We start from the raw sequence: 25924 nt of genomic DNA, 5'->3' as shown, positions 1-25924 counted from the left end.
TCTCATGTACACCAAAGGAACAAGAATTTGAGATATCATCAGAAAAATGGTTTCAATTTCATTCCACCAAATGTAATAACACTCACCAAAAGAAATTCAGAAAGAAAAAAAAAAAAAAAGAAAAAAGGTTCTAGAAGACTAGGCAAGCTAAAATGGATGAACAGTGTTACACATGCCTGGATTCTTGATACACCAGAGTGGCTGAATAGGCTCAGCCCCAATCCCCCGAGTCACCATTCTCCATCTCCACTCACTCAACCTATCAGTCGCCTCCGCAAATCTCTTATTCCCCATTTCGTCCCTATTCCCCGACCACAACGCCTCCCCCATCGCCGCCCCCCTAGGCCAAACCCTAGCGTCCAGAACCGTCCAATCAGCTTGCTCCGACCACAACGCCGCCTCCCCACCAATCACAAGCTTCGATTCCTCCTCCGTCAATCCATACGTTATATCGTAGTTGTAAATCGTCTGCCACGTCTTGAATGGCCCGCACCACGACCCGCCCTGTCCCTGATCGGTGCCCGGCGGCAGATTATACTCACTGTCGTTTCCGATGAAATCACCATGCCCGCAATCCAAATAATAAAAATCCGACGAAGAAACTATAGCACGATAACCGGAATCCACGATTTTTTTTACGTTAATCGGCCCGCTATTCCAGGATTGAAGAATTACGTTTTCTCGTGGGAGAAACAAAGGGGAGACTTTGACATTGGCGTCCAACAAAACATCCTCCCAATATATCACCGTTCGATTTAAAGATACGATGTACGGTAGAGTGGAATTAACGAAGGTCTCAAGAATCTGACTTAGAGTTCCGTTTTTGGAAAGAAAAGCTTGGATTAAAGGGTCGATTTTCCAGCAATTTGGAGTGATTTCGTCGGCTCCTGCATGGTAGAATTGATCGGGGAACATTGAAACGACGTCGTTTACGACGTTTTTGACTATTTCGTAGGTTTTGGGGTTTAAGGGGTTTAGTTGACCGGTTCCCGGTTCCGCCGCCAACCGGTCAGTCCAATCGGATTCCGCCGGCCACCAGAATTTGTTTGCACAGGTGACAATGTCGGGGTAAGCTTCACCCCATGATCCTGTGTGTGCTGCAAAAATGATTTAATTTAATTTATAAATTAGATTACAGTAATTTAATTTAATTAATTAATTAACTCACCAGGCATATCAATCTCCGGTATAACCCTAACCCCAAACTCCATGCCGTATTCCACCACCGTCTGCACGTCCGCCGCCGTGTACATCATCTCCTCGCTGTAGGCTCCTTTCGCCCCCAATTCCGGCTCCGACGGCACCACCAACGGAAACGAATGGGAATCGGTGATATGCCAATGGAAGACGTTCAATTTATTCATACTGATTGCCCTAATTAGCCGCAGCAAATCCCCAATTCCGAAGTAATTTCTCGAAGTGTCGAGCATAATTCCCCTGTGCGCAAACAGCGGCGCGTCGGAAATGTACAACCCGCACGCCGCCCTCGACGGATTCGAGTACACGAGCTGCGAGAAAGTCTCCGGCCCCCGCATCGCCCCCCATGGGGTTGCAGCGTCCAACGCCGCCGCGCCTCCGGCGCAGGGGATGGTGAGGGAGTACGACTCGTTGACGCCGTGGCTCAGCGGGGAGGCGACGTCGGAGACGGTGACGGTGAGGGTGGCGAGAGGCGGCGCTGACGTAAGGTTGAGTGGTGGGGGTACGAGGGGGCGGTGGTGCTCGGTTAGAATTTGGCGGAGGTAGCGTTGGACGGCGGTGGTGAGGTAGCGGTGGGGTAGGGCGGAGATTGTGAAATTTGGAGAGAGTGGGATTGCCTGTGGGCGTGACCAGTTGAATGTGGTGGGCTTGGGCCAAACGTTGATTGGATATCCAACGGCTGAGATTAGAGGAATTGTGTACACCGTTGCACAGAGAATAATTATTGAGATTAAGGGAGGATTAAAAGAAGGGTTAGTCCTATAACCCATAGCTTTGTCAATTGCAATAAGCCAAATATGATACTATTTCTTATGTGTATTTATATCATTTTTAAGTTCAAATTTCAGTTAAAATATACTAATTTTTTAGTCACTATTTTACTAAGAATTCATTGGAGAAGACTATGAACATAAACTAAGACGGCCGGCCGACAAACGATTTACGATAAACAAATCTTCGTAACTTATACGGCCGCTTAGAGACGTAAGATTCTTCAAAGAGTGAGGTGTTGGTTGACAATTGTATGCTTAAGAAATAGCTTCACATTGTAATTATCATTAATCAATTTAATATGGTTACGAATTCGTTTTTCAGGGTTCTTTTGGGTAATGAGCATTTACTACGGTTGTAACTGAATTTTTGAATTTCGACTACCTAAAGTTTGGCGCAATCGGTGTTCCTCTTATTCGTTATCTGGATAAATTAACTCTTCCTTTAAAATAGGTTTTAAAAGTTCTAAATAAAACTCATTTCCGTATTAGTTTGTATTTGCAACCGCTTTTAAGAATAAGAAGTTGGTGATTGTGAATCAAATTTAAAATAATTGCTTATTTGTGAATATTGATGTTTGCAGATGCCCTAAAAAAATAGGGGAGCTTATGAGTCCACTTGAAGGCAAATGATTAGGTATTTGTGTACTTTAAGTCAATAAATTGAGGTGATAAATAAGAAATTTCCTCAAAGAAAAATGAAAGAATATGGAATAACCTAACTTCAAACGAGTCAAGTTGGAGCAAGTGAGCTTGTATGAATTGACCAAAGTTCGAATTCTCTTACCAACGATAGCTAGGTCGAGCTTGTCACATATGATTAGTCTAGTGTAACTAACGTGTCTCATACAATTTGCAAGCTATTATACTCTTTGGATCTATATACTTGACTGCAGGTTCTTTCATTAAATATTTAACGTTATTATTTTTAATCTTGAGTTATAATATCACATATAACTGATAAGACAGAATCACATTACATCATACGCCGTTAGTTCCCTTATGGATGAGCTATCAGTATAAGACGGCCAAGCAACATGAAAGCAAAACTTAAATCAAAACTAACAAAAGCGAAAAGGAACCGTTGGCCAAACCAAATATCAAAACCATTTAATTAGCTTTCCCATTTGTAAGTTGCAACAAACTTTTGTAATAACTACAAAATTCTCTTTCCTATGAAAAAAAAAAAGAAAAAAGAAATGAATTGTCACTTTAGTCACATTTATGTGTGTACAATGTACATTAATTGTCATTTGTCAAGTCTAATCCATTTGCACAAAGTAGTTAAGACTATTAACTACAAAACCCCATCGGTCGATTTTGTAGAACCTACACCTGATGAAATACAACATGTAGTGGATAATTATTTATGTTGATCTACGGTTTAAAATGTATTTCCCCATGTTTTAAATATTTGTCAAAGGATAGATGTTCTTAAAAGCATAGTTATCCACAATTCATGTAAGAATTATACCTTGCACGAAATCTACATTTTCTTTAAAAAATAAAAACAAAAAGGTTTTTCTTGCTTGGCCTTTGGTTTTTGTATCCCATTTCATTTCTTATATTCAATACTTCATTACACACTCACTATATATATAATCACTAATCTCTTGTCCAAAAGTAGTTATATTCAATTTTTCAATTTTTCAAGAATGGGAAATCAAATCAGTCTTTCTTCAAAAATATCAAATAATCTTTTCAAGAAAAAATCAAAGAAGCCTCTTCCCATTGAAACCCTCTTCACTCTTCCTTCTCCACTTCCCTCCTGGCCTGCAGGTTCATCATTCTCTAACATCAAAACACACACACATACACACACACACACACATACATATAGATACATATATATATGTCAACATTCTTTTATTTTTTTAGTTAGTTTTAATATTTCTGTTAAGTATGGTTTTCAGGTGAAGGATTTGCAAGTGGGATCATTGATCTAGGAGGGCTCGAAATTCGCCAGGTGTCGAAGTTCGACAAGATTTGGGCTGCACTAGAAGGCGGGCCCGCAAATCTTGGGGCGACGTTTTTCGAGCCCTCTTCAATACCGGAAGGATTCTCCATGCTCGGTTGCTACAGCCAACCGAACAACAAGCCGTTGTCCGGTTATGTTCTTGTCGGAAAAGATGTCACAACAAATAATAATAATACCGCCGCCCTAAAGCCGCCAACTGATTACACACTTGTTTGGAGCAGCGAGTCGTTAAAAATCAAGCAAGACGGGGCAGCCTATATCTGGCTCCCTACGCCACCCGATGGCTATGACCCCGTCGGATATCTCATCACGGGCTCGCAGGAGAAGCCGCCGGTGGACAAAATCCGGTGCGTGCGGTTGGATTTCACGGAATATTCCGGCGAGAACGAGGCCGTGATTTGGGGTGATGTGAATGCGAATGGGATAAGTGTGTATAGATCAGGATCAAGAAACAGGGGAATACAGGGGATGGGGTTTCCAACCGGCACTTTTTCGGCACAAATTAGCAATAGGACTAATCTCGATTTGCCTTATTTGAAGAATAATGGTAATGCTAATCAAGATTTAATGCCTAATGAAGATCAAATTAATGCCTTAATTCAAACCTACTCTCCATATATATATTTCCACCCTAATGAACAATACTTCCCTTCTTCGGTTGAGTGGTTCTTTGAAAACGGAGCACTATTGTATAAGAAGGGCGAAGAGTCGAAGCCTGTGAATATAAGCCCGGCGGGTTCGAATCTTCCGGAAGGTGGTGGAAACGATGATGAGTATTGGATTGACCTTCCGATAGACAATGCATCCAAGGAGAGAGTCAAGAAAGGCGACTTAGCTTCTGCATGTGCTTACTTGCACGTGAAGCCAATGTTTGGTGGGACTTTTACCGACATAGCAATATGGCTATTTTACCCTTTCAACGGGCCCGCTAGGGCGAAAATCGAGTTCTTGAACGTTTCTTTGGGGAGAATCGGAGAGCACGTCGGAGATTGGGAACATGTTACTTTGAGGGTTAGCAATTTAAGTGGAGAGCTAAAGAGTGTGTATTTTGGTCAACATAGTAATGGGGTTTGGGTGGAGGCATCGGATTTGGAGTTTGAAAACGGGAGTAATAGACCGAGGGCATTTTCGTCTTTACACGGGCACGCGTCTTATCCGAAGGAAGGGTTGGTTTTGCAAGGGAATGGGAATGTTGGGATTCGAAACGACAGTGCAAAGAGCAAGTTTTCGATGGATGTCGGAGCGAGGTGTGTAGTGGTGGACGGAGTCGAGCCGCCGTGGTTGAATTATGCGCGAAAATGGGGCCCGAAAATAAGCTATAATAGGGAGGATGAAATTAGGAAGGTGGAGAAAGTTTTGCCGGGAAAATTGAAAAGTGTGTTTGATAAAATTGTGAGGAGTCTCCCTAATGAGGTGTTTGGTGAAGAAGGGCCTATTGGACCTAAGTGGAAAAATAGTTGGATTGGTGATGAATAATCTTGATTTCTTTGTGTGAATTTTAATTTTATTAATATTGTTTGCTATGTCTTTTAAATTTAAAATTTAGGGTTTTTTTATTTATTTATTTTTTGTATTTTCTTTTAAGATTGAAGTTTCTTATGTATGGTTTGTATGGAATGGTATCTTGATTCTTGTATTTATATATATACTTACCTCAATCTCTTGAGGGGTAATTGTGTTATTGTTTTGGAATAGAATTCGAACGTTGTGCGCTAGTTGTTGTTGTGTATGGGTGGAAAATTTAATTTTAGTGTTTAGAATTTTAATTCTAATTTTATTCAAAAAATATTCGGAAAAAATCGAAAAATAAAATTTAAAAAATTGGAACCAAAAAAACTACCATCAAAATCAGAAACTTTTGTATCTAAATCGACAAAATTTGAAAATTGTATTTTTTAATTCACTTATAATACAAAGTACATAATAATAAATATTATCAAAAAGTCATTAAAAAAAGTCGTTGAAATGGCACTACAAACAAAGTCGCGGGAATGTCGCTGAAAAATTCATTAGACCGAAATTATATGACGTCGAAGTTCGCCCAAAAATATATAGGATTCGCCAAGTCTTCAAATACAATATTATTGATATCTAAGAGTTTTTCCGATAATTCAATTCTACCTTGATCAAAGGTGATTGGGTCAGTTCAACAATATTGGGTTGAATCCTTCCCTACCCAAAATTATTGAGTCAAGGTCCGATGAGCGATATGAACTAAGCCCATTAGGCAAACCCCGATGAATGGTAAGTATCAACATGAACTAAAGCGTTTGTTGTAAGAAGGCTCAAATGATAAAGAAGATCGCCAACATGCAACTCGTGTGTAGTGCTCACTCACATTCATCAACTCGCACTAAAGGAAGAATAATAGGTAGTAGGTGGCGAGCTCGGAGATGGCAGTTCAAGAAGAGATCTCGAGATAATTTCCATAAAATAAAGAAAGTGTATAAATTAAGATCGGTGATTCGCTAATCGATGTAAATCTCGAACGAATAAAGAGCTTCTAAATTAGAAAATAGTCATATATAATTCTCTATATAAACAAATGTATGATAACCTATTAGGGTTACTATTCATTATCAATAATACATTATTTACACTCTCTTCTCAAATTAGCTCTCGTTATTATTTTCCGTTCACTGTTTCGCCGCTGCCTGCTCTAGGTCCCACGTCCGGTGAGCTCTCCGTCAGCCAAAACAAGTGGAGTTTGAAGGAAGATCTTGAGAGTACAAATTTTGCACCATCAAGAGGTTTTTATAATTTACCCTTTTTATTTTTCTTTTTTTGAACCAAAGGTATTATAGAATATAGACCTTATACTTTTTTCCTTAAGAAACTTATTCGATAAGGGTATATTAGTAATTCGTGATAGTTCAAGGGTATTTTTGCATTTTATCCAACTTTTTTTTTTAATTTTATTTTGTAAAACACTAATCATAATGGTGATGTAACCCCTCAAACAAAACACTAATCATAAGCAAACATTGACAAATGACAATTGAAAACAGAACCCCTCATCTTCAGACAGTTATTTAACAACAGTACTTATGCACTACGTTAATTAAATTCTATTTTAATGTTATACGGTTAAACCTTACTTTCCAAGAAAACAAAAGTTTATATAGTTAAATATAGATTAATTTGTTGGTAAATCATGTTCAAACACCCACCCCCCACCCACCCCACCCCACCCCACCATCAGTCATTTATGTTCAAGTTTTTTTGATTTTTTATTTCTTTTAATCGAATTATAAAAGTTGTGTTCGAGATAGGTTTGAGCAGAATACAAATCAAGTTATGTTAAATTGCCATGATTAGTGAGTGCATTTTTACCATAGGCTTATTCACAACTAGTCCTTTAACTATAGAACTTTGTCAAAAATAATAAAATAGTGTTCGTCGATTTAACAACGACAAATTTTAGTTGATTATTCGATTTAAACACTAACCAACATTTGGGTTCGAAAAAAAGCCTACTAGACATCTTTCGTATAATTTATGAGCTATTACACGAAAGCAGAATTTACATAGGCCATTTTTAATGACTGCGAGTTCTCTCGTCAAAACATTTTTACAATATTCCTTCTATTAATTTTTTTTTCTTTTACTTTTGCGATCATTCTTTGAAAAGAAAAAAAAAATGGAAAAAGTACATGACCAAATAGAAATTTTGAAATAAAAAGACTATACCAAAATTTGTAGGACTAATTTTATAATGAAGCTAGCATCCTACCATAAAAAGAAAAACGTAAGATCAAATATAAAAATGGCGAAGATTTAACCACACGCCAAGAAAGGTAATATAATTTATTACAATCTTATAAAATATATGATTATATATTATAAATCATTATAAAATCATGGGTAAATTACGGCAAACCCCTAAGGTAATGCCAAATTACGAATAACCCATAATGTTTGGATAATTACAACCACCTCTTACAACTATGAATCTTCTTACACGTCTACTCTTATCGTGTCAAATTCAATATAATCTTCTAGATTTCATGAAATGTTCTTAAGTTTGCATTCGTTTTGTGCAAAAATGCAGTTTCTGATGCACCACAATTTGATATTTAAAAGTCAAGAGACACTTTATGATCATCTTATTTCAAAATGTGGAGCTCGAATGGGGTAAAATGGATATATACAAAGTGGAGAGAATATTCCACATAATCCATAGAATTCCACTAAGTTTGACACTGTAAGGGTAAATGTGTAAGAAAATTCGTAGTTGGAGAGATGATTGTAATTACCCAAACATAAGTGTTTTTTTCGTAATTTAATTATACATTAGGGGTGTCCGTAATTTTACCCGAAAGTTTCTTTAGGTCAAAAGCTGCCAAAAATACATAGATAACAAAATCCCCCGAAATCAGATACAACTTCTTTGTGTAGACCAAGTTTATTACTCCTTTTTTATAGTCTATTTTAGTTACAGATCTAATCCAAATGCATTATTAACCCACAATATTTTCTATTAATTAAATAAAAGATTTATTTTTATTTATTATTACTATAATGTATATATGCATACGTAAAACAACTTCTCTTTATCCAATGCTCATTTCGATTTGAGTAAGAATTTTCATTATTGTTTAGCTTCACTCTCTTCCATAAAGCATATATATATATATATAGATACAAAAAGTGTGTATATATATATATAAAATAGGCCTGCACATCCATGCATGTTTTCTTGTGATTCTTTTTTTCAGACAACTTGGTTAAACACGAAGAATTTGTTAATTAATTAATCCCTTCTTTTTTTTTTTAGCTTTTTATTGTAAGAGCAGGCCGGCATAGAACAAAGATCTTTCTTCTGTCTTGGGTTTCACATGTTTGATCTTTTGTTTTTGTTTTTATATTTATTTCATAATATATAAATATATATTATTTATTTGTGTTTTGCAGCCTAAAAAGAAGCTTGTATTTAATTTAATTTAAATTTGCATTTCTTTTCTTTGGCTGTGTTGTTTGCCATTGAGTACAGAAGATTCAATGGAGGCGGCACAGGGTGGCGGTGGCGGTAGCGATGGCGGTGGTGGTGGTGGTGCAGAAGTGAGAAGACTTCATATAGTATACTTTCTTAGTCGAAAAGGCCGAATCGAACACCCTCATCTCGTTCGCGTCCATCATCTCTCTAGAAACGGTGTTCGATTACGAGGTTTAATTTATTTAGTAATTATACATCACTACTCGTTCTTTATTATTAATCATGATTAATTTTCTATGCATGCATAATGTAAGTTTGTTCGTTCGACATAATTTATACGCGTGTTCGTCTAATGTATACGTATACGCGCGTAATCAGATATCAAGAGATGGTTGGGAGAATTAAGAGGAAAAGACATGCCAGAATCATTTTCTTGGTCATACAAGAGGTAAATTAATTCCACATATTATATATAATTTAAAAATTAATTATTGTCGAAAATTTATTGTAAATCGGATTTGGAATCCGATTGTTTTTTTGCGAAAAAAATAATAATTTGTTGATTTAATTTAATTGGAAATGCAGGAGATATAAAACAGGGTATGTATGGCAAGATTTAATGGATGATGATTTAGTTACTCCAATCTCAGACAATGAATATGTGCTCAAAGGATCTGAGATTTCCTCCATTATTATTAATAATATTAAAGGTATTATATTTAATTTAACCAAATTATATATATATATATATATATATATATATATATATATATATATATATATACTTCGTTACTTTAATTATGACGAGATTTTTGTTACAAAACAGAAGAAAATCAAAAGGCATCATCCAAAGAAGAAGAGAATAACCACAGCCATTCATCGGAAACCTCAATTTACGTCTCGACAAAATCATGCGAAATCGAAGAAGAGTCTCCGACTTCTTTCGGCTCGGAAACATCCACTTTGACGGACGATTCCGGGAAAATCGAGAAGGACAAACACGAAGATCCATCTCTCGAAGAGAAAACGCAGCGGTCCTCGAATTTTTACTCGGCACTTTTGAGCAAGAAGAAGAAGGAGAAGAAGGAAAGAAGTAGTAGTACTAAGAAAGTTACTATTAATGAAAAAGTTACAAGTATAGCAGAAGATCGAGAAGGTGCGGTTACAGATTCATCGAAGGAGCCTCGTTTGTCGAAGAGCAAGAGCAAGGGCTCTTCGAATGGAGGTTCGAGTATATTCCGGAACTTGATTACATGTGGAGCTGTGGAAACGAATGATTCGGCAGTTGTGGCAGTTAATAATAATAAGCAGAGTAATAATAAGAAGGCATTATTGAATATGTGCTCAAATGATCTTGAAAATGTATATTCGGCAGAGGTGTGCAAAAGTGATAGAATGGGTGGCTCTCAGAGGGTGTTCGGAACTCCGAATTGGACTCAACAAAAATGGGGTGCCAGGTTTTCACAATCTCTCTCTCTCTCTCTCTCTCTCTCTCTGTGTGTGTGTGCATATGTGAAATTCTTGAAAATGGAAACAGGAAGAGCTGTGATGGGGTAAAGGGATCAGGGAAGAACAAGAGTGAATCGAAGGAGAAAACAGCAACTTGTGCTGCTAATTACAAGCAACTTAACTGGCCAAATTGCTCGTAAGTTTGTTTCGTGTTTTTGTTTTCGTATACAAGAATGACAAGAATGGTCGGTTTTAATGATTATCATTTTTGTGGTTGGGTGTATAAGGCAATGCGGAAAGCCGTTCAATCCGGAGAAACTACACTCGCATATGAGATCGTGCGAGTTCATGAAAGCTTTGTCTAAGGCTAATGCTGCTGGGAAAGAGATCAAGATCACTATAACTAAGGACTAAAGTTTACTAACTGAATTATCATTGTCAGGAATTCTTTTTTTCTTTTTTTTTTTTTTTTTTTCTCTTTTTGGTTAGTTACTGTTTTGTGTTTATTTAATTCTTCTGGAGTTTCGATGTTTTAGCGACGAGAAAATCTTAGTTGCTAATACCGTTCGAATAGCGCAAACTCGCAAATGTATAAAAAACGAGAAAAAAAAGTTGACAAGAATTACAGCTTTGATTATTCTGATAAGTAGACTTTGCATATATGATATAATGGTGAACAAAAAAAAAACAATTTGAATATGTTAATTGATCAACAAAAACTAAAAGGGTAAATTACAGCCACCTACCTAAGGTATGCTCAAATTACAAAAGCCCCCATCATGTATCGGTAATTACAACCATCCCCTCAACCATAAATCTTCTTACATGTCCACCCTTATGGTGTCAAATTCAACACAATCTTCTAGATTTCGTGGAATGTTCTCTAGTTTGTACTCATTTTGTAGAAAAATGCAGTTTCTGATGCACCACAATCTGATATTTACAAGCTAAGAGAAACATCTTATGATCATCTTGTTTCAAAATGCAGAGCTCGAATGGGGTAAAACGTGTACAAATTGAAGAATATTCCACATAATCTAGAAGATTCCACTAAATTTGACACCGCGAAGATATACGTGTAAGAAGATTCTTAATAGAAGGGTGGTTGTAAGTTGTAACTTGTAATTAGCAAACAAGAGAATTTTTTTTTTCATAATTTGACCTTACCTCAGAAGGTGGCCAAAATTTACCCAAAATAAAACGACATTTCACCATCTAATGATGCTCAAAAAATAAACTTATGTTGTATCAATCTTTTTCTTGATTTATTACAACAGTATCAAACTAACCTTAAACAGCTGACTTAAGCAATCGTCGTCTTAATCTTGTTTCGTAAGTTCGATTCGACAACACTGACGAATTAACCTATACTGTTCGAAAATTACATTTTTGAACAAAATATATACTTCAGCTCAGTAATAGATTTGATGAAATAAAACACCAAAACTCCATAAAATAGAAGAGTGGCATATTTAATTAAACCCTATAAAAGTCACAAAACAATCTCGGTTTGTATCAAAACTACAGTACGAAAATTATAAAACTACCAAACGAGACGATCTTAAGCAATAAAGCCAACCACGACCAAAAGATTGAAAATCAGCATTCGACTACTAGTTCAGAAAAGCAACAACAAGAATAATAAAGATCAATTAATGGATACAAGTTCGGGATCACTTCCACAAAATCCCTGTCCACAAAACGGCAGCGATTGAAAGGAAAATCAAGAAAGAAAAAAAAATTAAAGAAAATTATTAGTAGACGAGAAAGAAGAAAAAAAAACATCAAAAAAAGAAAATATAAGACAAATGATACACAAACGCATCTCCTAACCCAACTTCCCCAACTCTAAACCCTAAGACACAGGTTAGGATAATAACTTAAAAAGACCTTTTATCGCTATTCTACATGCATCTCTTCCCACACACACCTTCATAAAGGGATGCTCGGTAACTTGGAAAATCAAATTTCACGAGAAGACATGTAAATCGACACCTTGCAGACAAAAACAGTCTCTTACACTGTCTTCAGCTCTACAAGAAATAGTCGGGTGTCCTCCGAGTCACATCTGGTTCTCCTCTCCTTGGAGCTGGCTCAAACTGCGCTCACATAATCACAACATTTCGGTTAACAGAAAGAGAGAAAGAGTTACGTGTGTGTGTGTGTGATATATATATATATATATATATATATATATATATATATATATATATATATATATATATATATATAGAGAGAGAGAGAGAGAGAGAGAGAGAGAGACCTGGATAAAGGTATGCTCCCTGCAATCATCCACTTCCAGAATAGATGCCATATTTCCACAGCGATAGCAATAATTCGGCGCACTAAAAATAGTGACAACCTTTTGCTCCTGTGGGTATGAAGGCAAAAATCTCAACTGTCAGCACTCTGTTTCTACTTATCGTAATATTGAATACATATACAAACAAGAAAGATTTTGTATATAGAAAATTACATGGGCCCAGTTATATCCTTCCATAACAAGTTGATGAGCTCTAGCAATTAGTTTAAGGTTGTTTGTGTGGTTGAACTGCTCCGATATGTCCTGAAAAACATATAGGCACAAAAATTGCCAGAATTATAACATTTTTTAAAAGGAGCGTGTAAAATAATAATGAACCGAGAATAAGTATTATAGAGGAGAAAACCTGGCCGAAAGTGTATCCAGCACCACGGGGGGAAATACCCCAACCACAACGGTCATCGGGATCAGACCACAACAAATCGCACATCGGACCCTCGTGTGGAACTTCTTGAACACGATCGAAGTTTCTTATGTTGTCAAGGGTTTCCACCGAGGGGGATAATCCACCGTGCAGACAAAATATTTCCGATTCAACCTACACAAAAATACACAATACAAGTTTAACAAGGACAAAAAGAATAAAAAACGAGAGAGAGATAATGAGGAAGAAAGTTCTACTAACCAATGCAGTCAAAGGGAAATAGTCAAACAGATCGGTGAATATCTTCCAAACATTGGCATTTCCATACCTGTAACCAAAAGTGGAATTTGCAAGCTGTTAGCATTAACATAGAATGAAAAAGGAATATGATGAAAAACATGGACATGTTAATCCAAGAAGTGCAACACAAGCAAAAGGCAAAATACAGTTAGGTAGACGAGGAAATGTTTCTAATAAAATTATCTCTCTAACTATTTCAACCTACTTACTTTCTAATATGTAAACTTTCTGTTATAAGTATGCAATATCTAAATACAAATAAAGTGATTGCCAGAAATCACACAACAAACACTATCTTGATTATACGACACCTAGTCTAACCAGGAAAGTTCCATTAACAAAAAGAATATTTATTGCTGATTAGCAGTATTCAAACAGCCTGACGCAATGTTTGGAATCATTTCAAAAAACTTTTGGAGCTTTGCCTGAAGCGAAAAGGTGTTTGCTAAAGCATTTCAAAATATTTTGATTTTCCCTTTTCCTTTTTTAGCGAAAAGATACTGAGGGACACATTTTGCTTTTCTCCTCAAACCAACCTCCGCCACCCAAATGACAGAAAATTGTCCCTCCCACACTTCCCTTCTCTCTCTCTACAGCTCCACTCAATAACTTCTCCCCAGATCTGCCACTCTCACTAACTATCATCCAATCATTTTATCAATTTAAATATATTAAAAAAAATTATTTATTCATCAACTAAAACCTCCAGACATTGTATCATCTCCCCAAAACGATATGATAATATGCCCAAAGAGCTTCCAAAAATTGCCTGAGTCTTTCCAGATCTTTTGTAGAAGAGAATATAGGTAAATGATACAAACTACTCAACCAAATCAGAAACAGGTCATATGAGAACACAAAAACTCACTTCCGCAGACATTCGTCATAGAAACCGTATACTTGAGTGATCTGCAAGAGAGCAAAAACATTTTCATTCAGCAATCTCAGAGCAAATAACTAAAGAAAATATGTTCTCCTTACTAGTATCTTGAATTTTCAGTTCCTCGGCTTACGAAGTTCCAAATGCGAGGCAAAATAAATAACACGGGAGGAATAAACAAGATGATGACGACACAAAATCCGAGAAATATATCATTATGTACCACATCTAATTGATAGAGAAAGGTCAGTAAGTCAATCTCCAGTTCTCAATTTTATGCAAGAGCCAAATGGGGTATTAATTGAGTTCAACTATGATTTTAAACCTAAAATCATGTAATATGATCATAATCTCAGTTATAATCACGTAACCATGCCATTGTAATTAACTAAACTGGAGCAAGCACACACACGCAATACATGGGAGAAGTACAAATTATAAGATTAAAACCACATAAAGCACTAAATTCAACAAATCACTTCTAGCGTAAATGAGGTCGGCATGTCATCATAATGATTAAATCATCCCACAATGTCAATAAATAAGTCTAAAGGAAAAAACAATTCGTAACCCTGTAAGGTTATGAAAAGGAAAATATAAACTAATAAAATATGAATACCTGTCGACTTTCATGATTTCCTCTAAGAATTGTGATACGTTGTGGATAGCGCACTTTCAATGACACTAAAAGCTGCAGGAAATAAGTATATCAGCATTTCCAATAAATTATGTTCCAATTACTGTGAGGTCCACGACACAATAACATGTAAAACAACACTACTTAATCCACAAATGTGCCCCAGCCCACCACAAGAAAGGGAACATAAAAGAGAAACATGAGAAGAAGAATCCCGGTTCCCAAGTAGAAGGAGAAGCAGGATACATAATCCAAAATAAATGTACCACTAACATGACAAAAGCTTCAAAGTATGACAGTATAATGAAAATCAAATATCATTTAAAGTGAACTTACAGTGACGGTTTCAACAGAATAGTACCCACGATCAACATAATCTCCCATAAATAGATAATTTGTGTCGGGACACTGTCAATAAGAGAATGGAACTATATCAAAAACTTTCAATAATTATTTCACAGTCTCCATAAAGTGGGAGAGACAAGAAACCCCAGCAAAAATCACATATCCCCATCCCCAAACTTCTTTGTGGTAAATAACTCGAACAACAAAGAAAAGCATCATGAAAGAGGTAATACAGAGGATTCCATCATTCTTAATAAGGCATGACAGAAATGTATCTAACAACTAGGAGTCGGCATGTAGTAAACAAGTAAGCCTCTATAACTGAAAAATATATATTTTTAACCATTTCAACTTGTTATAAAATGATAAGACCAAGACCATCCTCAAGTCTGTTTCTTTGACTGAAAGATTCCCTTCTCCTATCATAATATTAATAAAAATACACAAAGAAGAAACACATATGACCGTCAATGGAAACTATAATACCTTCCCTCCAATGCGAAAAAGTTCTGCAAGATCATGAAATTGGCCATGAATATCACCACAAATTGTCACAGGACTTTTTACCGGCTGCATACAGCAACAAAGGAATCAATATAGCATCTTGAACAGAAATAATTTTCAATTATGTTATTTCAGAGGAAAATGACAAATCAAATTAGGCGTGAATGTATGACTAAACACCCTATAAAAGTATAAGGATCGAGTGCATTAATAATGCCACTAATACTAAGATTCAAAATGTGGAAATCTGTTTATAGTAGAGAATGTATGAACATTTTTTTCTACAGGAATATTATGAAAACATTGTTTTAAACTTATTTGAAAGCAAAGCAATTTAGATACCGGAATCTTACACACACACACACACACACACACACACACACACTATTTAACCAACTGGTAAAAATGCGAGCTAATTTAAGGTTATGAATGCCAAAACAAAAACAATGGAAAACTTTAAGTTTGCAGACAGCTGCTACTTTGACTACCTCTTACTCTTTCCCTCAGTAAAGAAAATGAAGTTATTTCTGTATCCCTAATGGAACCAATCTCTCTCTATAAAATATGAGAGGCTTACTTCAAGTATAAGCCACATAGAATGAGTTACACTGTCACCTATCAATGTAAAAAATATAGCTTCTTCCCGTTAATTCATCACCATTTAGCCAGTATGGATTGTTCATATATACCTGTACAAAAAAAATATGAGAGAAGAGAAATACAAAATTCATACCTGAACGTTACTTTCCTCCATTAGTATTTCTTTAGCCTTCTCGCACAAAGTCCTAACCTACATTTACACAATGATCGACAATCTCAATCAGCAATTCCATTTCACCTCAGAGATAATATACATGAGAAGACACTGAAGTTAAAACACATAAAACACAAATATAGATCTGACAAGAAGGTGAATCGATCAGCTATAGCAAGGTACAGTGTCATAGCAATCCTCAATTAAGCTACAAGTAAGTTGACAAAGCTGCTAATGTTAACCACACAGTGTTTGGTGGAGCAAATGAGCAGATACGAATGGATTGAGTAAAAACAATCAGAACGCACAAAATAAAAAGAATAAGTTAGAAATCATCTCTTCCACCATCCATTTACCATTTTGACAAAGCAAGTCATGGATACATCAGATGCTTCATTTCCAAGAAACTTGTCGAAGCCTACTGATTTACCAACTTTAGCCTAATATAATTAGTACGGAGAGAGTAAAACTGATGGACTGGCCCAAAAAAGTATCGCTATATTACAGACTTGGTTGAGACTGTCAAACGAGGCTAAATAGATACAACTTAGAAGAGTTATTGTATTGGCCAATACAAGTGACTTCTGTGAATAAAGGGGATCCACACACCAATCCCCTTTAGAATGTGGTGGTAAGAACAACCAGCTACTTCTTTCTGCTCATCTACCAATTCTCTGGAACAATTTGTTTAGCATTGGTAAGAAATGAGAGACACTATTTATTCAAATCAATCCCTATTATGCCAATAATCAAATCAAGTTAAAATTCATTTTGTCACATTGAATATCATTCTTCAAATACAGTTCCATATGGGATAAGGTTCTCTTCATATTATATACCTAGAGCGGACAGATTCATAAGGGGGTTAAGAACTATTTTCATATAGCTTAGCGAGACAAGTCTCGCAGCTGGTTCTTCCCATCTATGAAATACTTTTTGGTCAATATAGGTTGTGTTTTCAGGAAGGTTACACACACGTGAATAATATGTACAACTGTAGTGGATATACATCAATAATATATAGATCTTCAACTGATACCTATTTATTAGAAAGTACTGACTAGTAACTACTAGGAAATATTTCAAGCCAAAGCACACACACACACACACACACACACACACACACACACACACACACACACACACACACACACACACACACACACACCCACACACACACACACACACACATAAAACTTGAAAGTTGATGTTCTATTTCCATCTATCTTGCTATACAAACTGGTTTTCTTGCAAGGTTAACAATTATCTCATCAACTAACATTCCTCTACACTAACACACCTCAAAATTTACTTTAATAACCATAAAATCACCAATCGTCAAATTCACAAATGTAGCAAAATCCTTTTTTTTTTCTAGGTAAATAAAATCTATATTTCCCTCCCACGATTTTAATTTCTCATCTTCCTCAATCTCTATGTTGGCAAAACGAAAACCTCCAAAAAATCATGAAAATAACAATATACTGATAATACAACAATCGCATATATCCCTAAACATGACAAATTGACCAGATCTGTAAATACTAAACCGAATAAATCTTACAAAAACAGAAAATTAAGAGAAAAAATAGAAGGAAGAAAAACCTCAGACTCCGGCAATGGCTTGCACTGCATAAGCTGAGCAATCTGCTCGTCGAGATTCCCATTAGTGCTCTCAGCCACCAGATCCGCGCTCATCTTGCTTTATTCTCTTGTATCAGATCCACCGTTGTTGAGTCCGGCGCCTCAGCCAGATACACCTTAAAACCTAGACCAAGATTCACGGGACTGTAGATGTAAAAGTAGAGAGAGAAAAAGAAGAGAGAGAAAACTCGCGAAGAGTGCGAGCGGAGGAAGATGGTGGAACCGAGGGGAGAGAGAGAGAGAGAGAGAATCAAATGCAAATATCGATCTGCTTTTTAATTCATTTTGCTGACGTGTTAATTTTTTTATTTTTTTATTATCATTAGTAGTTTTAATTTCCTCCTCCAATTGTTTATTTATATTTGTAAATTGAGTTTAGAGTTTATTAAAACAACAATTTACATATGTGAAAGAATATGTCAATTGAGATTCAAATAAAAAACTTATTATGTAGTAACCTCATCATTTAATTTTATTTTCTTTATTTTATTTTATTTTTAAATAATGCATTTAAAATTTTGTAAGCTATTTTTATTTATAAAATAATCTAAAATTGGTATGACTTATTTATTTCTTCAAGTAAAAAATAAAGGAGTCTATGTAATGTTTTGAAAAGTTATTATGTGTTGAACATTTTGATATATTTTCTATGTATTATGTTTTATTATTTGAATATGTTATTGGCTGCGGCTATATGCAATACTCATTTCACTTGTGCAAGATCAAGTTAAAGAAAGATTCCAAAATATTCTATTTTATTAAGATGGAATGACAAGTATGCCCATAAATTGGCTTTTTTTCTCATGTAAGACCAAATACAAATAATGAGAAAAAAACAAAAATCGACACCAAGGTGTCGAAAAACTATGCTACAAATCGACACTTAAGCGTCAAGTTTCATAGGTAAAAATCGACATTGACATGTCGAATTTATAGCACAAATTCAAATGTCGAATTTTATACCTCAAAATCGACATCTAAATGTCGATTTTTACCTATAAAATTCGACCTGTACATGTCGAATTCGTTTGCGCGGGATTTTTTTTGGAAAATCGAGATTCTAGCTAAAAAAACCCATAAATGCATATATTTTTGGGTTCTTCCATCGTAGAATCTTCTATTTTGATGTCTTCTGACTCCATACTTGCCATCTTTGTAAGATTTGTTGAGTTTTGATGATTTTGAATTTCTAGGAGTTTTGATGATTTTGAATTTCTAGGTTTTGTGGGTTAATGGAGGAGGAATGAGAAAGGTCTTGTGGGTTTTGGAAGATGGAGAAGATGAGAGTTGGTCTTGTGGTTTTGTGGTCTTGTGCGAGGGTTTTTTGTGTTTTTGAATTTTTGGTCTTGCGTATTTGGAATTTTTTATTTTTTAATAAATAAGGGTATTATAATATTTACACATTGAAAATTTTAATTTGGTCTTGCACAAGTAGAATTAGTCTTGCATATAGCCACAGCCTATGTTATTTTGGTTTTCATTTGCACTACTTTGAATTATGTTCCTCGTTTTTGGTTTATATATTTTTCCCACCTTTTGTAATATGTATATTTGTTTTAGCCGTGGTTCACATATTTAGGGAGAGCTCATATTATTTTGTGTCGAGGGAAAATCGTTTACTTCATTTCTTTTTTATTATTGTAATGTTGTTTATATAAGTACATTTCACCCCTTAAGGCAGTCTACAAATCTTTACTTGTATGTATTAAATTATGTTTTGATTATTTACTGCAAAATTTAGGTCCATTTACACTTGATTACAGTTCCGTTCCGGTTCCAAACCGCTGGTTCTCGTTTCAATTTTGGAAAAACTGAAACCGAACCGAATATTTACGGTTTGAAACTGTTCAAAAACCGTCGGTTCCGGTTCCGGTTCTAACCGGTTATGAACCTTTTTTTTTTAATTCGACCGCTTGAGGCCGCCACGTGGAATTTTAATTTATTCTTTTTTTTTTTTAATTCGACTGTTAGAATTAATATTTTATTAAAAAAAACGGTTAGACCGGTTCTAACTGGCAGTTAGCAGTCAAAAAAAACCGGGGAACCGGAACTAAACCGATTTTTTCAGTTCTGGTTAAAAATACGTCGACCATGGTTCAGTTCCGGTTCTAACTGTGGTGATGTCTAGGTCCATTGATTCTTTCAATTATTAATAATATTATTTATGTTATTTTATTATTTATTATTATTTATTATTATTATTATTATTATTATTATTATTATTATTATTATTATTATTATTATTATTATTATTATTATTATTATTATTATTATTATTATTATTACTATTATTATTTTTTATTTATTTTTATATATTTCTTTCAACTTTTATGATGCCCCCACCACACACATACACCAACTGCAGATATTCTGTAAGAATGTGGTTGAAAATAGACTCCCAACTATGATCATAAATGTCAACAATTCAAGAACTGTATTTTTTAGGTTGTCTCTTTCTACAAAACCTTAGCTTTACCAATCAAGAATTATTTCCCAAGAATCAAAATTATCTATAACAAGTTACAACCAAAACCCAAAAAGAAAACATATATTTACATACACACAATATATATATTCTTTTTTAGAGAAAATAAATTCCTACAAACATCTGCAGAATATGCTCCCATCCATTCAATAATGGCTCAATTATCAAAATCTCGACACCTTTTCGATGGCCTATGCGAGTAGCGGTTCCATCAAAGGCACTAACGCGGGTTCCGGAAGATTCATGGTTAGTGTCACTAATACCCCAATTAGTGCACAAATAGCCGGAACTAGACCTAACCCAAATCTCGTTACGGAGAAAGAGAAATTCGGTCGATGACAGTTGCGCACTTCTTCAGTCGAGCCTACACAACAAAAAAATAAAATAAAATGTTAAGCACAACGAAATTGTTGCAGAAACTATTAAATGAAAAATAAAAAATAAAAACAAATAACTTACTTTGGTACGACTCGAGAACACTCAATGCAAGCCCGCATAATATTTTGTCCATAAAACTCAACGATCCATACACAAAGGCACATCCGTTGAGATCGTCGCCGACTAGAAAACTCTGCATGCTCACCCCCGACACCTGTCATTCCGTAAAATCAACAAACTCATTCCGATAATTTTAAGTTTAAAAAAAAAGGAAAATATTGTTTTATTCTTTACCATGATTAAGGCGTTCGCAACTCCAATCACTATCGACAAAACGTACATGAAATAATTCATGCTGATTGGCAGAAAGAGGATCCCTGCACCAGAAATCATCCAAAGAAGACCTCCGCAAGAATAGAACGCCTTTACTCGATTACGGTTCCATGTTATTTCCTATATATATATATATATATATATATATATATATATATATATATATATATATATATATATATATAATGAGGATAAATTAGTAAGACGATTTAATATTTAAATAGAAGAAATATTTAATATTTCCGAGATTTTAGGGAACCTGTAAGAGGACTGATACGATGAAGCTGCAAATATAGATCACTGCAGGAACCTAAGAACACAAATATTAAAAATAATTAATGATAAATTAAATAATTATAACGGAAAATTAGGCGACGAGGGAAGTATTTACCAAAGCTTTGGAAGATTGGGTCATTTGCAGATCATTGATGACATAGAATGCAAGAAATGCCTGATCAACAATTGCAATAAAAAAAATGCGTCAAATATTTTTATAGCGTACCGGAAATTACGGCAACCCCCCAAAGGTAAGGTTAAATTACGAAAAAACCCCTCTTTTTTGGTTAATTACAATCACCCACCTCAACTATGTATTGTCTTACACATCCACCCTTATGGTGTCCTACTGGATAAGGGGTTCTTTCGTAAGAGAACACATAGTTGAGGGAGATAGTTGTAATTACTCAAACAAGAGGGGTATTTTCATAATTTGACCTTACCTCATGGGTGGCCGTGATTTCCCCAAAAAATAAAGAAAAAACAGAGAAATCTCTTATTTTGAATAATTAAGCGAAAAAATGCTTATTAACTAACCTGTGAAACATTTGTGACGAGTCTAGTTAGCACGTAAACAATTGCCACTTGGTAGTATAATAACTTGTTAAACCAGTAAGTCCACGAAATTCTGGCGTGGCCCTTTTCACGAGCTTCCCTTTTCAATCTACGAGAATCGGATTGTTACAAAAAACGATTTCGCAAGATTAATAAATGTGAGTATCATAAATAGAAGAAAAAATTTATTTAAAAAAAAAAGAGGACCATGACAAACCTTGGCTCGGCTGTACCGAGATGAAATATAACCACAAAACAACATCCAATGAGGATCGAGGAATATGCTATCCATCGATACTGATAAACTTATAGAGAAGTGAGAAATAAATAAAAAAATCTAAAAAAATAATAAGAAGAAAAAAAATATTGTTTACCTGATTCTCAACATCAATAACCGACCCTTTCGTGTTAATGTTGAATACAACAAAAGCAACGGCATATACACTAAGATTGGCAATCTTCAGAACAAATGAACGATCGAGATATTATTACTTCACAAATAAAACACCGAAAATAATATAATTCAAGAAAATAATATTACCATTGTAAAGGCATTGCGACAGCTGGCCAACACTACTCTGCTTGTAGAGTTCAGGGTGATGCAGTTGACCATTGACCTACAAAATCAAATTTCACCCCTTACTCATAAATCAAAATCTAATTTCGTCACATATTCTGAAATGTATTTTTTTTTTGTTACATGTGGGAAACTTGAGTGGCAGCCCATCCGACGTTGAAAACTGCAGCAAAGAAGCTATAACTGATGGTACGCATGGACGACGAATAGGATCCTAGAATCTTGCATGGCAAGCAACCACCAAAAACCGAAGAAAACGAAACAGCAACTAATAAAGATCCTGCACCATGCCATACCTTAAAACGTCCATACCTGTCTATCTATAATAATAAATAAATAAATAAAATTTGAATAAATCAGTTTCTTGTCGCAATTATATATTTCATTTCGCTCAATATATATATATATATATATATATATATATATATTTATAGACGTATTAGAATATTGATTTAAAATGTGTAATACTTACGAGTTCACCTGCAAAAACGGTCGTGAATCCATCAGCAACTTGACCGGCGAGCATGACAATAGCAGCGTCTCTGTTAACGGAAAAAAATCACAACTAATTACAACGGCAATAATTAACAGATTAATTAATATTTGTTTTTACGGTTTAATAAAAATGTACGAACCTTGGAGGGAGACCAATATCGGTCAAAAAGACTAAGAGATAAGTGAACCAACAAGCAGATGTAATATCATTGAGCATATGGCCCACACCGTAATACAATACCGAGCACCTTCCAAGGGGTGACTCAGCACCCCTTCTGCTCCGTGTCATACACTTTCGGACCAAAAAAATCGAAATACTCCGAAGTGGTGAAATCCTGTGAGTTAATTCATAATTCACATCTCTTCAACCATATTAAAAAAAAAAAAAAAAAAAAAAAATCGATGACGTGCGTAAAGAACTATTTTATTTAGAAGGTTTAAGCGCATTATTTTTATGCTAAATTTGGGCTCAAAATCAAGAGAATACTCTTTTCTGAAATGTTAAATGCCGTTTCAATTTTACTAATGTCGTTTTGACTTCGAACCTGATTTTGACATATTTCTATCTTGATTTTGGCAAAATGTAAAACACGAAAACTGTAGTCCTTTGGGTTAACTTTCTAATCCAACTTAAATCCCGTTAGATTAACAAATTTATGCATGAATGAGTCACATTTTGAATTTTAGATACCTCAATACATCAAAGTTGTGGACAGTATCCATTGATCCATTGATTCATGTATATCTTTCTCGTCCGACATCCAATTTTGGTAGTTCAAGTTGGATTAGAAAACTAACTCAGAATACTACAAATTCTATTTTTCGGGTTTTGCGAAATTTGGAATAAAAAATGATCAAAATCATGTTTGAAGTCGTAACGGTATTATTAAAACTCGAACGACATTTATCACATCCCTACTCTTTTTTATGTCCGCAATTACGTACACCATATACGAAAATCGAAAATGAGAAGATATACACAAACTTCTTCACTGAGAAATTCGGACACTAATCATTCATTATCAATTTTTGGATACTAGTAATCTTTTCGAGGAAATAATCAGGGGGGGGGAAATAATAAAAAATTACTTGATCAGGTCAAAAGCATTTCAAAATTATAACCAAAATCAATTGGCAATTGGAAGAGTTTCATCGCTATATATATATAGAGCTAAAAGCCCTTTGAATCCAATTGCTCCCATATTTGACAAATTACATGCCCTACCCATTGATAATAAAAATTTAAACACACACACACACACACACTAAACATAAACACAGAGAGAGAAAAAACAGAATCTTGGAAGGAGAGAGAAATGGATGCATGGGAAACTTTAAAAACCCTAAAACACGGCAGAGATGAAAATCAACACTCTCTGTACATAAATACATCTGAATGTGTGTAATAATAGAGTAAAATTTTCGTACCTCGAAGCAGATTATCCCAATTCCATCACCCTATCAATAATTATAAATAAAAAAATTGTTTTTTTTTTTTAAAGCCTGTTTGTTGGGTTAAGAAAAAGGGAAGAGATTTTATAATTTGTAGGGCGAAGAGAGAGAGAGAGATAGAGAGAGAAACAGCTTGTAGTGTGTGCAGTTTTTCCTTCTCAGCTTGTGTTTGGGGATTTAATTTTGACGACGAAGGCGCCACCTCTCTATATACGTTGGGAAACTCAAATGTGGTAATAGCAAATTACTTTAATACCCCTAGTTTACTTTTCCTTTTTTTTTTTTTTTTTTTTTCGTGTGGTGAAAATTGGAAGGAAATTTTTAAATTTTCGTTGACCCCGTTTCTCAATTTTCTAATTTTGAAAAAAAATAACAAATTCATTCATTTCAAATTACGCACAAAAAGAAAATGTTATTATTATTCTTTTTTTTTTCTATATAGATAAATTGGAATTTCTCGATTGCAATTCAATTTTATCTAACTGATTTTTCACCCTAAAAAACACATAGTAGAGTAGGAAATCGGAGTAGGAATTTATGCCTATTAAAAAGTGTGACTAAATATTTATACATTTAATGTATGCTCAATTTCATTAATATGCTTAGTAGAATTTGGACTTATAAATTTTATAGATTATATAGATGCATAAAGTCAACGCTAAATAAATAGTCAATTAGTTATTTCATGCCAAATTTATTTGTTAGATATTTTTTTTATTATTATTTGCTATTTTATAATTTCAATGATGCGTTAATTGCATTTTTTGTCAATTCTGTCATTTCTCCATTGATGATAGTTAATTTCGGAGAATTTATGAATAATAAGGATAAAATTAAAAAAATGTATCAATTAAAATTGTAAATAAGAACATTTATTTAATATATTTTATTCACTTGTTAACAAAAAAAAATATAAGGCAAATTACGGCGATCCCTTTATGGTCAAATTACAAAAAACTATCTTCTGCTTGAAAACTACCCTTCAACTATGTATTATCTTACGAAAAAATTGCTCCTGATGTAAATTTAAGGATGTTAAATCGGTAAAACCGAATTGAAATTTCGATACAATAACATTTCATATACAATTTACTAAACTAAATATACAATTTGTTTCGGTAAATAACCGAATTATTTATTTTTATATAAACATATTTAAAAAAAGGGATACCTGTAATTATTCAAACAATATAGATTTTTGGTAATTTGATTATACGACCATAATTTGCCCAAAAATATATAAAGGGTTACGTAGTTACTACGTAGGTGTGCGGTGTGGGGTTGGACTTGGA

At 34.6% G+C, this 25924-nt stretch overlaps 5 protein-coding genes across 5 annotated transcripts; 2 read left to right on the top strand and 3 right to left on the bottom strand.

The window, feature by feature from the left end:
* Positions 1-35: 35 nt before the first annotated feature.
* LOC105969500 (beta-hexosaminidase 2) lies at positions 36-1985 on the bottom strand. Its single transcript, XM_012994257.2, has 2 exons — positions 1169-1985; positions 36-1097 (listed from the first exon to the last, which is right to left on the bottom strand). Exons 1-2 carry the CDS (start codon positions 1965-1967, stop codon positions 148-150), a joined length of 1749 nt encoding a protein of 582 aa, XP_012849711.2. The 5' UTR covers positions 1968-1985; the 3' UTR covers positions 36-147.
* Positions 1986-3437: 1452 nt separating this feature from the next.
* Positions 3438-5660, top strand: LOC105969580 (hypothetical protein At1g04090). The gene is made up of 2 exons (XM_012994354.2): positions 3438-3746; positions 3881-5660. Exons 1-2 carry the CDS (start codon positions 3623-3625, stop codon positions 5419-5421), a joined length of 1665 nt encoding a protein of 554 aa, XP_012849808.2. The 5' UTR covers positions 3438-3622; the 3' UTR covers positions 5422-5660.
* A 3284-nt stretch (positions 5661-8944) lies between these two features.
* Positions 8945-10974, top strand: LOC105969460 (protein SOSEKI 1). The gene is made up of 6 exons (XM_088812618.1): positions 8945-9112; positions 9260-9329; positions 9467-9591; positions 9708-10338; positions 10419-10526; positions 10618-10974. The coding sequence occupies exons 1-6, from the start codon at positions 8947-8949 to the stop codon at positions 10742-10744; spliced, it is 1227 nt and encodes a 408-aa protein (XP_088668744.1). The 5' UTR covers positions 8945-8946; the 3' UTR covers positions 10745-10974.
* A 917-nt stretch (positions 10975-11891) lies between these two features.
* LOC105969512 (serine/threonine-protein phosphatase PP2A-2 catalytic subunit) lies at positions 11892-18749 on the bottom strand. The gene is made up of 11 exons (XM_012994273.2): positions 18043-18749; positions 16417-16473; positions 15666-15749; positions 15171-15242; positions 14817-14888; positions 14186-14226; positions 13279-13345; positions 13000-13191; positions 12807-12896; positions 12594-12701; positions 11892-12429 (listed from the first exon to the last, which is right to left on the bottom strand). Exons 1-11 carry the CDS (start codon positions 18133-18135, stop codon positions 12364-12366), a joined length of 942 nt encoding a protein of 313 aa, XP_012849727.1. The 5' UTR covers positions 18136-18749; the 3' UTR covers positions 11892-12363.
* A 1803-nt stretch (positions 18750-20552) lies between these two features.
* Positions 20553-24811, bottom strand: LOC105969377 (uncharacterized). Its single transcript, XM_012994133.2, has 13 exons — positions 24609-24811; positions 23321-23515; positions 23158-23227; positions 22809-23005; positions 22650-22725; positions 22483-22566; positions 22326-22405; positions 22091-22217; positions 21669-21728; positions 21537-21587; positions 21239-21397; positions 21026-21158; positions 20553-20930 (listed from the first exon to the last, which is right to left on the bottom strand). Exons 2-13 carry the CDS (start codon positions 23467-23469, stop codon positions 20758-20760), a joined length of 1359 nt encoding a protein of 452 aa, XP_012849587.2. The 5' UTR covers positions 23470-23515; positions 24609-24811; the 3' UTR covers positions 20553-20757.
* Positions 24812-25924: the final 1113 nt, after the last annotated feature.

The sequence above is a fragment of the Erythranthe guttata genome, chromosome 2 (assembly GCF_056151865.1).
Source record: "Erythranthe guttata isolate IM_541 chromosome 2, IM_541, whole genome shotgun sequence".
Classification (NCBI taxonomy): Eukaryota; Viridiplantae; Streptophyta; class Magnoliopsida; order Lamiales; family Phrymaceae; genus Erythranthe; species Erythranthe guttata.
This window is presented reverse-complemented; position numbering and strand designations above follow the sequence as displayed.

What these genes read in the sequence shown, in the direction of transcription:
- LOC105969500 (XM_012994257.2), bottom strand. Translation starts at nt 1,967, where the DNA reads ATGGGTTATAGGACTAACCCTTCTTTTAATCCTCCCTTAATCTCAATA. An exon ending in ACCGGAGATTGATATGCCTG is followed by an intron (nt 1,098 to 1,168) that starts GTGAGTTAATTA and finishes TCATTTTTGCAG; the next exon opens with CACACACAGGATCATGGGGT.
- LOC105969580 (XM_012994354.2), top strand. Translation starts at nt 3,623, where the DNA reads ATGGGAAATCAAATCAGTCTTTCTTCAAAAATATCAAATAATCTTTTC. An exon ending in ACTTCCCTCCTGGCCTGCAG is followed by an intron (nt 3,747 to 3,880) that starts GTTCATCATTCT and finishes TATGGTTTTCAG; the next exon opens with GTGAAGGATTTGCAAGTGGG.
- LOC105969460 (XM_088812618.1), top strand. Translation starts at nt 8,947, where the DNA reads ATGGAGGCGGCACAGGGTGGCGGTGGCGGTAGCGATGGCGGTGGTGGT. An exon ending in AAACGGTGTTCGATTACGAG is followed by an intron (nt 9,113 to 9,259) that starts GTTTAATTTATT and finishes GCGCGTAATCAG; the next exon opens with ATATCAAGAGATGGTTGGGA. An exon ending in CTTAACTGGCCAAATTGCTC is followed by an intron (nt 10,527 to 10,617) that starts GTAAGTTTGTTT and finishes TGGGTGTATAAG; the next exon opens with GCAATGCGGAAAGCCGTTCA.
- LOC105969512 (XM_012994273.2), bottom strand. Translation starts at nt 18,135, where the DNA reads ATGAGCGCGGATCTGGTGGCTGAGAGCACTAATGGGAATCTCGACGAG. An exon ending in ATTTCCCTTTGACTGCATTG is followed by an intron (nt 13,192 to 13,278) that starts GTTAGTAGAACT and finishes ATTTTTGTGTAG; the next exon opens with GTTGAATCGGAAATATTTTG. An exon ending in AAGGATATAACTGGGCCCAT is followed by an intron (nt 12,702 to 12,806) that starts GTAATTTTCTAT and finishes TCATACCCACAG; the next exon opens with GAGCAAAAGGTTGTCACTAT.
- LOC105969377 (XM_012994133.2), bottom strand. Translation starts at nt 23,469, where the DNA reads ATGACACGGAGCAGAAGGGGTGCTGAGTCACCCCTTGGAAGGTGCTCG. An exon ending in GCCACTCAAGTTTCCCACAT is followed by an intron (nt 22,726 to 22,808) that starts GTAACAAAAAAA and finishes TTGATTTTGTAG; the next exon opens with GTCAATGGTCAACTGCATCA. An exon ending in TTATTGATGTTGAGAATCAG is followed by an intron (nt 22,406 to 22,482) that starts GTAAACAATATT and finishes TAAGTTTATCAG; the next exon opens with TATCGATGGATAGCATATTC.